The sequence below is a fragment of the Mirounga leonina genome, unplaced genomic scaffold (assembly GCF_011800145.1).
Source record: "Mirounga leonina isolate KUSES-001 unplaced genomic scaffold, KU_Mleo_1.0 Mir_151, whole genome shotgun sequence".
Lineage (NCBI taxonomy): Eukaryota > Metazoa > Chordata > Mammalia > Carnivora > Phocidae > Mirounga > Mirounga leonina.
The window spans coordinates 97029577-97046645 of NW_023270377.1; the positions used below are offsets into that span (position 1 = coordinate 97029577).

Below are 17069 nucleotides of genomic sequence, written 5' to 3' on the forward strand. Positions count from 1 at the left end.
TTATAGGAAAAATTTTAAACTGTTTTACACATTTCAGCTCTTAATTAGTAAGAGATGGCTGCTAATTCAATTTAGAAGCTATGTTTTTTAAAGATTTTATTTATTTGAGAGAGAGAGCGCAAGTGAGCGAGAGAAAGCATGAGCAAAGGGGAGGGTCAGAGGGAGAAGGAGAAGCAGACTCCCTTTTGATCAGGGTGCCTGACGCAAAACTCGGTCCCAGGACTCTGGGATCATGATCTGAGCTGAGGGCAGACGCTTAACCAACTGAGCTACCCAGTCCCCCTTAGAAGCTATTTTTAAGCCATTCCTTTAGTGAGTTGTACTGTTTCCCAATCACAATAGGTTTTATACCTTTCAACTTGTGTGTTACATTAATTGGGCAAGGTATTGGACAAATTATCCATCACACAGATTATTCTATACTTGCAGTAAAGGCATGATTTAGGGTAGGCATGACTTTTCTTATTTTCCTGTCATCCACCAAACTCAAGTACTTAAAGTAGGGAATGAAGGTGGGGGAGGGAGGATTCTTAGACAGTCTCACATCTTAGATAGGTAAAGAAGGAGGGAGGGAGGGAGGATGAAAGTCAGTCTTGAATTTAGAGAGTCTGGGATAAGAAGAGCATTTCCTCGGTGAGATTCTGTACTGTCTGTTTTTCTTTTGTATTTTTTTCCCCCTCTCAATCCTACCTTCCTTTCATAGATTGTGGTATTAAATGACTGGCTTATAGCTGAGAAGGACAACAAGATTGAGAGGAATCTGATTCTATGATTTTCAAATATTATTTTTAGGGTCTTCTCTGGATATAAATTAGAAGACACATATACTCAGTGCTCTTCAGGAGAAAGTGGCAACTTGACCTAACAAAAAAAAAAAATCATAACTCACCAAGAGATTTTTACTGTACTTCAGGTACATGACTTATGACTTCTCTAGTATAGATTTAGTCATGTTTGATGAATGACAGTTTGTTCCTGTATAGCATAGCTGCACCTTTTTTTTCCCCCCAGGGAATGACTGAAAAGACTTCTCAAATGTATTAATTCTCACATCATTTGATTTACTTATGATAATGAAAGTTCACCTGACAGTTTAAATACAAAACCAAGTGGCATATTGTGGGAAGCCTATGTGAATAGGCAAGATATTCACACACAACTGTTTAGTTTGTTTACTGCACAAAGGGAATAAAACCAGCCCCAGGGGAGGAACAACATTTTGTCATTCATTTCCCAAGAGGAGTGGGGACCTTAGGACTCACAACGTAAGAGCCAGATGCCATAGGTGTATTTCAAACTGCCTTCTCAGTTAGGGGCTGCTTGAACTTGGACACTCCTAGGCCTCATAACTTTAACAGACTGAGGCAAACGAATAGACACACAGAAATGTCTGAGAAATATTAATTCATAAGATACTGGGTTGACAAGCCTAGACACTTTGTTATTAATAAGTTATTATTTTATTAATTATTTAATATTTCTTAATAGTAAAGCTAGGCATAAAATAATAATGTTTGCTGTTGTATAAATCGGGTGTGCTAATAATATGCTTCATATTTTCAGAGAGACTTTTCACTTTTTTTTCCTTATTTGGACCTCTTCACAATTGCCTCCATTTACGAATGGACAAACCAAGCTCTCTAAAAGGCTAAGTGCTTTTATAAAAGTCACAGTTATTTTGAGAACAGGGAAATAACTCAAATGTATTGATTCTGTCCCTCTCCGTAAAACTACCAGAGGTTAACTTGTATCTCTGAAGACATAGCTGGAATCAAAATTATCTTCTTGTGAAGCTAACAAATATATGTGGAGCTCTGTTTGCTCCATTTACTCCTAATGACTTAACTATATATGTAGTGGGATATATGTAGGACTCTTAGACAGTCTCACATCTTAGAGAGAGAGAGAGAGAAATAGGGATTTGTAATACAAAGTAGAAGTCCTGAGTGTGTGTTAATGACTACCACTGAGGAGTATTAAGCATAAAAAAAGGTAGCTATTCCTGTGGCCAAGCCGAGAAAGAAACCTAAGTCCTCAGGAGGTTTTTAGTAGGAATCCCTGCTCAGGTACATAAGACAACAGGACTCAAAAAAACAAGATATGGGCTTGATCCTTGTTCTCAGATAAGTTTCAGTATCATTTTGGGTATATTACTTGAACTTTGAAAGTCTTACTATTTTCTACTCTGGTTTAAAAAAAAAAAAATGTTTGCTAGTTCTCCCACTAACAACTATATTGTTTTGATTTGCTCTTACTTTGGTAATAAACTTCTAAAAAGTAGTACTTTCGACACTGAAGTAATTCATAGAGGTCACACTAAATTGTACTTCAAATTAAACTAGATTAAAATGAGTGCAGCAAATACTCAATGTGGTCAGATTTACTAATGAAATACTTACGCTAAACAAATATATTTCTATTTTACTTAATTCAGCATGATTCAGAACTCATAAAATACCCTATCATTAGCAATTCAGCACAAAAGAGATGCACAGTTCTATCTCAGTAACCTCAGGTTAATCTTCTTAATTAAAGCATTATCTTGTTTAATGACAATTTAGTTGCCAGTAAAATAAGGTTAATTATTATTGAGGCTTGTGTTTCAGAGTCGTAGAGGAAGGATTCTGTAGATATGCAGTCTTTCTGGCAAATGTGACTGTAAAAAACAAATGAACTCTTCTAATTTGCAAACTATTGAAACGATCCAAATGTTAAAAAAGGTACAAATGAACTTGCAATGTGCACTTAATTTCAAAACTCCGCGGAGAGATAAAAATCTAATTGAGATTGTAGAATGCTGGATGGCTGAATTTTAGAAACAACCTGATGTTTGTTTTTTGTCTAAAATTGGCCACATTGTATACAACTTTTAATTTGTTCCCATGTAAAAGCTAACTGGGATATCAGCGATCCTATACACGTATAAGCATACACAGCTGCAGACATTTAAAAAAAAAAAAAAACCTGCCTGATGATATGGTAATAACCATATATGTCTTTGACAAAGGATGTCATAAAATTATTCATCACTGATAAGAACTGACAAAAAGATCAAATTTAATTTTCTTTTTTTTCTTAACGAGCTTATTGAAGAATTTTAAAAATTGGCAGAATTTTTCATCAACTAGAAAAGTCAGTGTTTTAAAAACTGTCTTTCTAACTCACTACTATATACTATTTTAGACATTTTTATAGATAATCTTTTTTGTTAGTCCATATAACAAAATTATAAGATATTTATAGCTACAGAAAGGAAACCTGCCTTGGCTCAAAACTTCTGACTTGTGACATATTCTCAGCAAAGTATTGTCTCATTTTTGATAATCCAATAAAATAACACTTGAGGATCTTTAACATCTTGCCCACGGTCTATATTCGGTAAATAGCAGTCACAGTCCAAACCCAGGCTTCTCTGACTCACAGGTTAAGCTAAACCAGTTCTCACAATGTGGTACTTTTCCTCATCTGGGAGACTTAGAAATGAGATTCTCATGTCCCATGACATGAGAAATGCTGGGTAAATCTTGTTAAACAAGCCTTCCAGTCCTCTGGGTAATTCTTTTTTTTGTTTTGTTTTGTTGTTTTTTAAAAGATTTATTTATTTATTTTAGAGACAGAGAGTGCCAGTGGAGGGAGGATCAGAGGGAGAGGGACAACCAGACCCCTAACTGAGTGCAGAGCCTGATGCAGGGCTCAATCCCAGGACCCTGAGATCGTGACCTGAGCCAAAAACAAGGCCGACGCTTAACTGACTGCACCACCCAGGGACTCTCTGGGTAATTCTGATGCAGGCTGACACCTTTGATAAGCACTGAACTGTAATATATATTATTGTGTACATGTATGTATATGATAACATATATATTATTGGATATATATGCATTACTACATATACTAGTAATAATATATATTACTGAAAAAAATATATATCAGTGTCCATTTGTAAATTTACATATTATTATAGTTATCTGAGAGTCTTATTAAAATAGAGAATCCAGGCCCACACCTAGAGATTCTGATTTTTGAGTCTATGTGAGGCCCATAATTTGTGTTTCTAAGATTCTAGGTGATGCTGATGGATGCTGCCAGTCAAAGATCAATACTTTGAATGGCACTACTGAATATTACGTCCCAGCTCTAATTTTTAATATACCTGGTCAAATTAGAGAAACGGTTAGATTGAAAAATATAGATAAGGCCAGTATTTTCAGGGAGGATCATGGCAATTAAACTGAAATGGGAGTGATGTGAAAGGGAGCTCCTGTGTGTGGTAGAAGGTTAAATTGCCCAAGACAAATGTGCCCAGGCACTTGAAGGGTTTAGAACAATGAAAAGCTTTATAAAATCTGACGTGAGAGCCTTCTCTGTGAGGCAGGATCATAGCTTATCTTCCAGGAAGCCCTTCACTATATAAACCATTTCCATAATCTCTCTTTATAGCATTGTGTTTCTGTACCAAAGGACTTTCCTGACTCCTTTGGCTCAAAACTTCTGACTTGTGTATGATGCACCCCCACAGATGTGCTAGTCATTTTTGTTTACACCAGAAACTAATGATGTACAATATGTTGGCTAATTAAATAAAAAAAGAAATGACTCTATTTTTTAGAGCAGCTTAAAGTTCACAACAAAATTGAAAGGTAGAGAGAATTCGCATATGCCCCCTGCACCTACAATTGCAGAGCCTCCTCCATTATCAGCACCATTCACTGCAGCAGTGCATTTGTTACAACTGATGAAGCTACACACCATAATCACCCAAAGTCCATAGTTGATGTTACAGTTCACTGTGGGTGTTGTACATCCTCTAGGTTTGGACAGATATATAATGACATGCATCCAGCATTATGGTATCACATAGTATTTTTCACTGCCCTAAAAATCCTCTGGGCTCCACTCGTTCATCCTCCTGCCTTCCCCCTGTACTAGTTGTATTTACTAGCCTAACAACACAGTCCTTGAAGAGCTATTACAGACTATTGGTGGAATGTATTATGTTGCTTCTTGTCCTGTTCAACTTTGGGTTTTGTCAATGCCAATTACTTGAACATGGATTTTTCTTTCTCGTCTTTAAATCACTTTTGTAATTCTCCTTAGATTTTTGTCAGTCTTCTAACTCAACCCACTTCTAATTTCCTTGTCTTTCTTTGTACATCTCATATAGTCTTCTCCTAAAACATCAGCCTCTCCGCAATGACGTATCAGTATTTTGTTTAGGAACACATTGTGCCACAAGTAGTCAACTGATTCTATACATCATTTATTCACATAAACATTCTCCTATTCATTCATTCAAACTGCTTGAGATATATTGGTAAAAGGTCCCTTTTGTGCCCCCTACAAATTCATAGTATTTGAAAAATTGTGGAGGCCATTGCCTGGGAATGAACTGAAGCAAAGCATAGCAGGGAAGAGCATCCTGGGTTTAAATACGAGCTTCCTCAGTTATTGGATATCCATCTTCCACAGTTTGCTGAGCTTCTCCATTGTCATTTGGAAATGGTTATAATTATTCTTAGGACGGAAGTAAGAATATTTAGTAAGATTATTCATGTAGTGCCTTTACTACATACTTGAGCCAGAAACATACTAATGCTCTAGGCTAGTTATTACCGATTCTTGTCACTGTCCTTCTATTCATCTGACTACATACTTAGTGAGGGCAGACTGCTCTGTGGCCCACCACCTCCCAAGGGGCACTTACACCGGACCCCATCTGGTATTCACTAAAGTTTAAAAGGAAACCTGGGGGAAGGGAAGGAAAAATAAGATAATAACAGAGAGAGAGGTAAACCAAAAGAGACTCCTAACTATAGAGAACAAACTAAGGGTTGCTGGAGGGGAGGTTGGGGGGGATCGGATAATTGGGTGATGGGCATTAAGGAGGGCACTTTATGTAATGAGCACTGGGTGTTACATGCAACTGATGAATCACTAAATTCTACCCCTGAAATGAAAAAAAAAGGAAACTTAGGAATGTAGGAATGTTTAATGCAATGGGATGGATTAGGTATTGGGGAATTTTAAGCATGTATCACCCAGATTGGCAAATCTTTATCTTTTTCTTCTTATTTTTTTTTAATTAGCCAAGCTTTTTTCTCATTGCATATCTTATCCTATAATGTGAGTAGCAGCTTGTTCTACTAGTTGTTTTGTTAAGCCAGCCCTCCTGGTGTCATTCTAGGGAAAGAACACAGTAGCACTGCCTAATGAATAAACTCATCATAATTTTCCATCACCTTTAATTGTCTGACTAAAATGCTTGAGAAACAGCAATCTACAAAAACAATTGAAGGCAATCAGGTTGCTGAATTTAAAATCATTTCTACTTCAGAGAAATTAAACTTTTTCCCTGTTCTAATGCAAAATTAGAATCACACCACATTTTCTTTTTTTCTCAATATATTTAATGCTTAATATATTTGTGTCACAATGTTCATTCTCTCAAAGGCAGGTCAAATGAACCCAACCATCAAATTATATGTTGTAAACCTATATGGACCAACTCATACTTTGGAACTCATGCCACCTGACAGCTTTAAATCAAGGTATGCGATTTCCATTTTACTTTTACTTGGAAATAGTTATTTTAACTTCAATTATCATTTTATTGCAATTTAGAGAGATGTGATCAGCTCAACAAATCCACATGAAAATAAATCTGAGGTTGCCCCATTAGTGCAGGAATGAACTCATTCTGGGCTTCTTGTTGTTCCCAGGGAGCATTTAAAGTTTCAAGGCGATTAGCAGCACCAGAAAATGATTAAATGTAGTAATATTGAGAATTAGACTTGTTGCAGGAGATGTGACAGGCAGATGGGGGCAAAGGATAATTTTCCATTGAATGTTCTTCCTGAAAATAGTTACCCCATTTTTTTAAATGGTCCTCTTTAAAAGAGCACAATCTTCCTAGAATCTGTGTGGTTTTTCCAACAGAAATTCTCCCCATAGCTTGGGAGTGATTCCCTAGCTTTTTCCTCCAGGCAGGGAAGTGTAATGAGATGGGGTTTCAAAATATTCTATATAAGAAGGCTTCTTATTTAAGAAGTTTAAATGGAGAGGAAAAAAACCAACAACAACACATTTTATGTGTCAGAAGCATAATTTTAATATTAGTAAAATTTCCAGTAGCACACAATGAATCAAATAACCATGTGGATTTTAAAATTCAGAGTGGTCTCAAACTTCAAGGGTATTCATTCAAATAGTGCAACCCTTTGAAACTTTACAGTGGTCCTGGAGCTGGAATAGGTAGCTGATTTAGGAAAATACTTCCACACTATTGAATGATATGGGGCTAAGCTCAAACTTTGTTTTGATGCCATCAACAATCAGTGCTAGGGGACTGATACAAATATAAATTCCACTCAAACGCTGTTCCATTGATGTATTTGGGAAAATTCTATCACAGTTGGGGATTTTCACAGACAGTGCAGCCTGCAGTATGTGGAAAATTTCCCTCCTGTAAAGTTACTAAAAATTTATGGACTGCTTACACTGGAAGGGCGCTCATAACTACCTAATACAATCTGTTCCTATTATTGAGGGAAAAGATGAGGCCCAGAACCCCAAGATTAGTTGGTAACAGAGGTAGAAAATATGGTAAAGCCTGTTTCAAGTTATAGAGCATTTCATGCAGGTCATGATGGAAGACCTTACAGGGCCATTCGAATTGACATGTAGAATGCAGTAGAGTTGACCAAATCAGATAGGAACTCTACTGAACTCGATCTACCAGCCATGAAAGAATTAGTCACAAATGAAGCAATTATGGAAGCCATTAGTATTTTATGTGGTCCTGAGCCCTTATCTTTTTCTCTGATTTGTTTAATGCTCTGAATTAACAGGAAAGGGCACTAAACTGGAGTGTTTGAGTCACATCTCTGCCACCATTTCATTATGTGAACTTGGACAAGTCACTCTACCTCTCTAGGAGTCTGAATAACCTCATTTTAAAGTAATATTTTTTCATTTTCATCAGTCTTTTGAGATCTTTGAAATAGAAATCAACTTTACAATATCTGGCTTTCTTTTTAAGAAAAAGTAATGATTCTGGACCTTGATGTTATAACCCACGAGGTTGCTAGTGGATTCTCCAGATAGATAGGATATAGTAATGTCAGCAAACACAAAAATTCTTAAAGACAGAATCAGTTGTCTTTATTGGGTTATTAGTTAAGTATATATCTATAATATTTGAAGTACAATATGATAAAATTAGTCATCCATGGCAAAAAGGTATCACCTATCCTTAGATAAAAATCCAATGCACAGAATAAAATACAAGATCCCACTAAGAGTGAGGAAGAATCTTGTGAAGAAAAGTCTCTTAGATGTAACCCAAGTATATTGGTTTAGTGATGAACTTTGTCTACAATTCGGGGAAAGATATAGATACCTTATCTATAGAATGCACCAGACAATTTTGCTCTTTCTCCCTCAGGGTCTTACGTTAAGTGCCACCTGTGGCATGTGAAATGTACCAAAATGTATGATTTTTGTTGAAAAACTCAAGATCAAAGTTTACTTCAAAATTGATATTTTTAAATATTACCCTGGTTCAGTTTTACAGAAATGTATTTCCTTACTCATCTGTTTATGGTAGGAAGTTTCAGTCCAATTCACAGAAGAGTAATAAGTGAATTTTAGATCATCTGCATTTAGTCACTCTGAGCACAGGTGTTACTTAGATGGGCTCAGAAACATACAAATGAACAAAATAGATAGATCAATGGTGTGAATTAAAGAAACTTCATTCATCTAGCTGCACATAATATGGAAACGAAACTGCTGTTTTCTCCTTGGTTTTGTTTTAGGATTATGAACATCTCTAATATTTAATACATGGTATGTTAACCATATAGAAATTTGCTAGAAAACTATTGTGCCCTCCTAGTTAGAGATCTAAAAGAGCATGTCATTTTTCATAATTTAGTGGTCAGGGTCCTAGAAATTAAACAGATGACACACTCAAGTAGGGTAAGTGAACCGCAGTTAATTAAGGGACTATTAACAAAAATGTGAGCAGGATTAAGGGGAAATTCACAAAGGATGAGAAAGCAACTTTGAGTCTGCATTAGGGGAAAGCTATTGCTGTCTCTGGACTGAAGGAATGAGGTACAGGCTCAATTATGAATCCTGAAGAGGCCTGTAGCTGAAGAACAGGATGGACCAGGAGGACCTGTCCACAGATTGAGCAATCCATTCATTGCCAAACCACACCCTAGTAGGAAGCGGATCCTGGGAGTTAATACTCTGACCTCTCTCTCCTCTCAAGCTTGGAGTTCCTGCAGAGGCCTTCCCCTGGCAAGGCAGCCTCACTGTAGAGGCCAGCCTCTGGAAACTGCATGGGGAAAGCTGGAGAATGGACCTGGCAAGTGGAGAATATTCCATATAAATAATTTAAGGATAATATTTGCCATAAGAAGTTTATTAGACTTTATGCATGTGTTGGCGATGACCACACGAGCACACAATGATTTTTCTGAAGCCACGTGAGAAAGCAGTATCTGTCTGGTGCTGTTTCTATTTATGACTCTCTGAATCTTCCTCTGTGTGTGTGTGTGTGTGTGTGTGTTTCAGTCTCTGTATACAGACACACAAACACACTCATATGCAAACACATACACACATCTATGATTTATCTAACTAATGCATGTGCTTCTCTTACAAAACTGCCATACTTTTCTCACGTGCACTGTGAGCCATGTAACTGAGGGTGTTTTAACTAAGTTGCATTAGTGTACTTTGGACCTGGAGTTTACTATGGTAACTAACACCTGTTTCCCTCTCTAACTTATTTTCCTTTTTCTCCTCCTAATTTACTTTACCATGTTATTCTTAAATATTTCTAAGCTAACTCAAATTCTTTTTTATATTTAAAAAATTTTAAATATATAAATATATAAGGTAAATTTTTGGTAGTATTAGTAGCAGTATTCTCATATTTATTAATGACAGTATTCCTACAAATTCCAAGAAATACATATCATTTTTTAAATTTTTTTAAATGTGTAAGTATAAACATGCAAAAATTAACTTATTAGTAACATACTCCTTGCCCTATTAAGACCATCAAATGTACTTTCTTTTTTTGGAGTTTGTGTTGTGTTCATAGCTATCCGTATCATTTGAGGTTCTATTTAAACTCTCAATAACAGTATACCCAAATAATTATTTCATTCTGTAATAATTTACTTGTTTACTTTTTTTGATATTATCTAAGCATCTATATTTTATATTATCTTTATATATGCATATGGCAATTAATGAATTATATTCTATTACTCTGTGCAGTTATAAACTATCTTTTTTTTTTTTTCCTTTTTGGTCCTTCCTTTTTTCCACTAAACTTGAACTTCATCTCTTATCCTTCTTTTTTCTCTCATAAAATCACCATTGTGGCTATAATAATTATTGAATATATATGTGCACACCTAAATAGAGAGGAAGATTTGTAAGATAAATAGAAAGATGGTCTCTTATGACTTGAGGTACCTTATAAATTGTATTCTTTGACTCCCACTCCAAAGAGCAAGATTTTTTAGAATTTGAAGATGTTAAATCATTTGTTTTGGTCTGTTGATTGTTTATTTGGTTGATTGATTGATAACAACTCATGTTTATAAGTATAATAGAAATATGTCTCCAAGCTAGAATCAGCATTCAGTAGACCTTGCTTAACACCAGATACTTAAACTCTAGTCAAAGAATGTAAAATAAATTTCAATTCATTTATATGGCTTTAAAAAGAAATTAAAAGGATACCATAACTTGGAGAAAGACATAATTTCTTTTCCTTTTTCTTTCCCCCACACCCCTTCATTTTTTCAAAAAATATATTTGTGATTCAGCTAAAGATCCTTTATCAACAAATTCAGATCATGAATACAACTTTTCTTCAATAGGAATTCAGCTTGTATTCTTATCTTTAATTATTGTCTGTGTGGATTCTTCAGTATGTAGCACAGTAGGAACTCAGATAATGCCCCTTCAAGAACATTCCAGATCCATTTGGGAGTTAGATGATTCATCTCATTTTAAGGGGAAGGAACATTTTATAAATTTTTACACTATGAATGCAAGGTATTGTAAGCATTCTGTATCATTATTGGCATTTATCATTAAGATTTTAAAAAATATGTATTTAAGTTCTGGTGGAAAGTTTTTTTTTTTTTTTTTTTAATTCTTTTTTTTTTTTTTTTTGGCGGGGAGAGGGGTTAGGGGAGAGAGAATCTTAAGCACGCTCCACCCCCAGCACAGAGCTCCACAAGGGGCTCCATCTCATGACCCTGAAATTATGACCTGACCCGAAATCAAGAGTCAGAAGCTTAACCGACTGAGCCACCCAGGCGCCCCCTGGTGGAAAGATTTTTTTATAGTAATGAATCATGTAGATTTTTCCACAGGTTAGCATTTGTCACATTGTTTTGAGAAGTGATTATCCTTTGTATTCAGATATCTCCAGGATGAAGTGTAAAGGTAGCATTTTGTCTTTGGTTTCTCCTTACTCTGTGTCTTTGACATTATTTTATTTGAAATCTTTCTTTAGTCATCCACCCTTTGTGACCCATTATTCTTAGCATGTATCACTGAAGTGACATTGTCATATTACCTGTCACCTGGGCTTGATAGCACCACGCTTTTTCTTCTTGTATCATTGAAGTATGCCTAGTCTACATCTTTTTTTCTGCCAAGGAATATTTGTATCTTACAAAAAAAAAATCAAATTAAGAAATTTTTCTACGTTCATGGAAATGTCCTAAATGACCCTTCTTACAAGTAATTCATAGTTATTAATAAAGGTCTTTGCAGATCACTAGCTATGACTTGATCATGCATGCCATTACAGTACAGTTATGGGTAGAGATCCTGGATTATCTGGAAGAGTGTGAGCTCAGTGCAACTATACGTATACAAAAATTATGTTGTGAACACAGAGTAGTGATTGGACAGAAAGCCAGTGAAAACACAGGTGTGACTTCTAACATAGTACCTGTCTGCTGATGATGCTGGGGCCCCCATTCCACATACCCTTGTGAACAATTAGACCTTCTGTGCCAGACCGCCCAGCCGATAACAAAGTCTTTCTTAACTTGAGTGCAATCCCTCTAACCCGCTTGTCTCTGTCTCTGTGGCTCAAAAGGGTGAGCTCCTTGTGGATTTCCTGGGTAATCCAGAGCCATGGAGACTAGGAACAAGCAGGAAAGCCAGTTATAAGGAGGGGGCAGTTCTGCTAGTCACTGGTCATGGGACACCAGATCTAATGTGTTCATGAAATGGACTTCCGGGAGGACAGCTACATCAGCAGCAGGCAGGCCAAGGAGTGTGATTTCCAGGTAAGGGCCCTTCCCTAATCCCTCATTCAGAGGAAGCCTGATTACTTAGGAGCAAACTAAGGAGAGTTACACCTAGGATCCTGGAACAAGGAAAGAAAGAATACAGGCAGGATGTGTCTTACTTCTTGTGTGTCAAGCTCTATTTTAACTTTCATTTTAGATAATCCCAACACTTTATCATGGAAATTTCAGTGGCTTGAAATTATCCCTGAAAAACCTTATAAATTCAATTTTGGGGACAACTCTTATCTTTCAGATTATAAATAAGGTCTATACTAAGATACTTTACATCATGCTAAATTCTGCTTATAGGCATTAGGTACATTATATACAAACACACAAAATAATCACATTATTTAATCAAAGAGAAAGATAAGTGGTGTAACTATGAGTTAATTATTTTAACTTAATTTTACACCTAAATTAGTGTTCCCCTTAAAAAATCACTTATTCACCAGATTTGCATTGGTTGAATTTTAGTTGCTTTTCTAATATGAAATCCTTTTAGTCAAGATTTTCCATCATAGATAATAAATATGTGTCAGTGTGAAGACATTATGAAGAAGATGTTCTTGCAACATTACACTTGAGGGCTACTTTGAAAGGGAAAGCACTCAAGATGAATATTTAAATTATGTTTTGTTGTTGCAGTTGTTATTTATTTTAAAAAATTATTCATGTTGGTTGTTATCTCATTTGACACAATATGTAATATTACTCGCTTTAGCTAACTAAGATAAATTCCTGATTGGGTTTGAAAATTTATATATACCAGTTCTATCTAGATGTTTCTATAAATATAACCTCCTTGATTTTGCAGTCTTTGGTCAGTTGTTTACAATAACCAAATTATTTTTTACTTCAATTCTAAACAACATTTACACCAATTAATCGGAAATATATATTGTCAGAATTCAGCATTTCTTTTCCTGATTATAGTATCCATTATCATTTTCCTCCATGCTAAATTCTCTCTAGATAAATCCATTGAAGGTTAATATCTATATTTTCCCCTTTTTAATATTCATACTGCTGAACATGATAATGCATGCAAAATAAATCAGTTTAAACAAAAACACAGTAAAAATGAACAGGATATCATTCTTTGAAGAATCACAAGACCCGCTCATTTGACCAAAGTTTAATCCTAAACCAGTTCACAAGTGATTCAAAGTTGTCTTTGTTAACTATTTAGGGAACTTTATGTTATGATTTCACTTAGTTTCTTGGCATTTTGAAGTGAGACGTAGCTGGTTTTGAAAGCTGTCTGATGTCTTGAAGAGATTGTTGAAAAATATGGCAGGTTTCACTGTATGCTAAGTTTTGCTTGCCCTTCTGCTGACATCTTCACTTTGATGGGCTAACTGATTTTCTGGAGGAAGCAGTAGCTACTCAGAAATGTTAGAAATGTAAGATTCATGTAGCTAGATGTCTAACCCACATGTGTCTAAGGACAGGTGATTTGTATCACAAAGCTTTTCTCCCCATACTTGATTTTTTTCTAAGTCACATAAAAACTGGTGTTTTTTTTTTAAGATTTATTTATTTGAGGTGGGGAGAGAATCTTAAAGCAGACTCCCTGCTTAGTGTGGAGCCTGAAATGGTCCTTGATCTCACGACCCATGAGATCACCACCAAGAGTTGGACACTTAACTGACTGAGCCACCCAGGAGCCCCTGGGTGGATTAATTTTAAGACAGTGCTCACAGGATGCCTGGGTGGCTCAGTTGGTTAAGCGACTGCTTTCGGCTCAGGTCATGATCCTGGAGTCCCTGGATCGAGTCCCGCATCGGGCTCCCTGCTCGGCAGGGAGCCTGCTTCTCCCTCTGACCCTTCCCCCTCTCATGTGCTCTCTCTCTCTCATTCTCTCTGTCTCAAATAAATAAAATCTTTAAAAAAAGAAAAAAGACAGTTCTCACAGATGGCACTTTAAATCATCTCATCTGTTCTGAAACTGGACAAATTTGTTGGAAAGTTTCTTTTTTTTCTTTTTATCATAAATTGAGTAAGTGTTGACCACTGCATGTTGTCTGTGTGGTCTGAGGGTTTTTTGATATAGTATGTAAATTTCCAATCATAGACTCTACAATGAAAGAAATATAAACTAACTATAGGAAAAATAAAAGCTTTCCCAATCTAGAAGTAGCCTGAGAACATCATAGTCTCCAGTAATTAGCATTCTCACTATTCTGAAAATTCAGTAGTCCCTCATCTCCTTCATTTTAATTCCTTGTTTTAAACTGTTTCAAATAAAGAAGATTTTAAAAATTAATATATATGTATATATATGTATATATGTGTGTGTGTGTGTGTATAATGAATAGGACTGGGACTGGCCCTTGGCTCACAATTGAGAAAGACCACACACACAAAAATAAATAAATAAAAACTAACTGCTCTGTCATGGTAAAGTCCCCAGGATAAAGTGAAATAACATGGAGAGCATGCATAAAAAATAATTATTAAGTGAAGAATAAGTTGTGCCTTTTAATTGATTAGTGATTGTATTTTTTACAAAAATAGAATACAGCTTAAAAATTTATGCTTATTGCACATGTTAGTGCTAATCAATAGACAGTTTAAAAAAATGACTATCATCTTAATTATTTTTATTTTTCTAAGGAATTCCTTTCCGGGATATTATTCACTTTCAGATTTATTCTTAAATTCTTGGTACATTTGTATGTGTATGTATATGTACATGTGTTTATATACATATACACACATTTGTATTTATATATGTGATTATTCAGAATCGCAGATGTGCATTTGTACATAAAGAGAAATTAATATGATATGGCATCCTTGTAGTGTTTCATTTCTCCTTGCATATGAAATGACAAGTGTGTATTATTGGTACTATACAGGTTCTCTGGCTCTAAATGTAAATTATTTTTTGCTTCCAAACTAGAGAATATTATATCACCATGGTTAAATGGGTAAGCAATACGAAGACGGTGGTCAGATGGCTAAACCGGCCTCAGAACATCTCCATCCTCACCGTCTGTCAGACTACCACTGGTGCTTGCAGCAGAGTGAGTATAACGTACTTTTCTCTTAGGCTTAAAATGAAGTACTTTATGCTACTCTCAAAGGGATATTGGGCAATCCATTGGACAAAGACCGATCTTTAACTCCCAGAGGTAGTTGGGAAAGAGTCATTCTATTAGAAGTATATAGTTTAATCCATAGATCATCCAAACTTCGAAGTGAGAAATATGGATAAGCACAAGAAAACAAACCCAAATGTAAAAAAAATGAATTCTTGTAACGTATGAAGGGGAGTCTAAGCCACATTAGTTTAATTCTGAAATACGTCTTTCTCTCCATATTTTGAGTTTGATTACCTTGAGAATGTGGAATGTTTTTCCTGTCTTCTTCAAACATGTTCCGAAAATTCCATTTTTTTGATAGTTCAGATTAGTCTTCTAAAATAATGGACAGTGTGTGTTTTTAAATTAAATAAGAAGAGTAAAGAAAACAAAAACAAAAACAAAAACTGGTCCTTGAACCATTGTATTTTGAAAGCAGGTTGTATTTCTATTTCTATAATAAGTTTTTATAAGCTCTGCAATAAATCCTATATGTGTAATTTTTAAAGTTCTTAACAGAGGGTATACTGTAACCAGTTTGATTTGTTATAGTGTATATGCCTGTATTGGTACTTAGTAAAGTATTCCCAATTGTTTAACAACAGAATTTTCAAACTTCTGTTTCTGGATAGGATGGAGTAAATGTTGCCAGCCTAGCATCTCTGCTGTAGTCAACTATAAAACTCTACAAAATGAATTAAACCACTATTCTCAGATATTGGACAATAGCAGGATCAGGACATAAAAAGTGAAATAATGTAAATATATAAGAGAAGCCTAGCTTCCTGTAGGGGACACACTGAGACCTCAGTGCAAGCTAATGGAGCCCTAGAAAAGCACAGTGGTATCAACTGATCCAAGTAGGCAGGGAGAATCAGTTTGAGGCTATTGTGGTGGCTGAAATTTGCAAGTGGACAAGTACCACAAGATTTGGAGCTATAGAGAGAAGAACTCCGGCAATCTATGTAAAGGACCTCTTAAGACTTTAGCTCAATGCTTAACTGTGCAAGTACAAGACATGCTTCACAGAGAGAGAAGCAAATAGAGAATCTGCAGGTTGCACAATGCTTGGAGACTTTGGAGTGCTGAACAGCAAAATTGGAGAGCTCTCGTTGAAAACCCTTTGCATTCAACTCACAGTCCAGAAAGAAAAATGCATTAGAAATAAGGCTGTTCTATACTCTTTACAATAAACCTTTATATCAAAGCTGGAAAGGATCAAGTGCATGCCTATAAATTAGCTGTCTTCCTAGAACAAAGTTTACTCTTTTAAATGGAGAATTAAAATTTAAAATATCAATTACACAATTAAAACATACTATATATGTAGGAAAATCGAAAATGTAACCTGCCTACCTCCCTCCCAAAATAGCTATAAGAGCAGACTTACACAGAATAGAGATATTAGAATTAACAGATACAGATTTTTTTAAAGCTGTTTGGAAGATATTTAGCAAATTAAAGGGAGGCCCTAATTAATAAATAGATGACATATTTCAGTAGAGAAACAAACTATAAAATACAGAACAATGGAATTGCAGAAACTAAAAAGAACAGTATCTGAAATGAAAAATTGTTTGGAGGGGTTAAATACAAATTGGACATTGTTGTAGTCAGGGAAATAAAAACACTCCAAACT

At 35.5% G+C, this 17069-nt stretch overlaps 1 protein-coding gene across 1 annotated transcript in view; it reads left to right on the forward strand.

Annotated features, from left to right (window-relative positions):
• Positions 1-17069, forward strand: part of DPP10 (dipeptidyl peptidase like 10) — a 513620-nt gene that overhangs the window by 395093 nt on the left and 101458 nt on the right. The window contains exons 10-11 of the mRNA XM_035008166.1: positions 6451-6548; positions 15250-15373. Coding sequence (XP_034864057.1) covers positions 6451-6548; positions 15250-15373 — 222 coding nt within the window. The remainder of the gene's footprint in view (positions 1-6450; positions 6549-15249; positions 15374-17069) is intronic.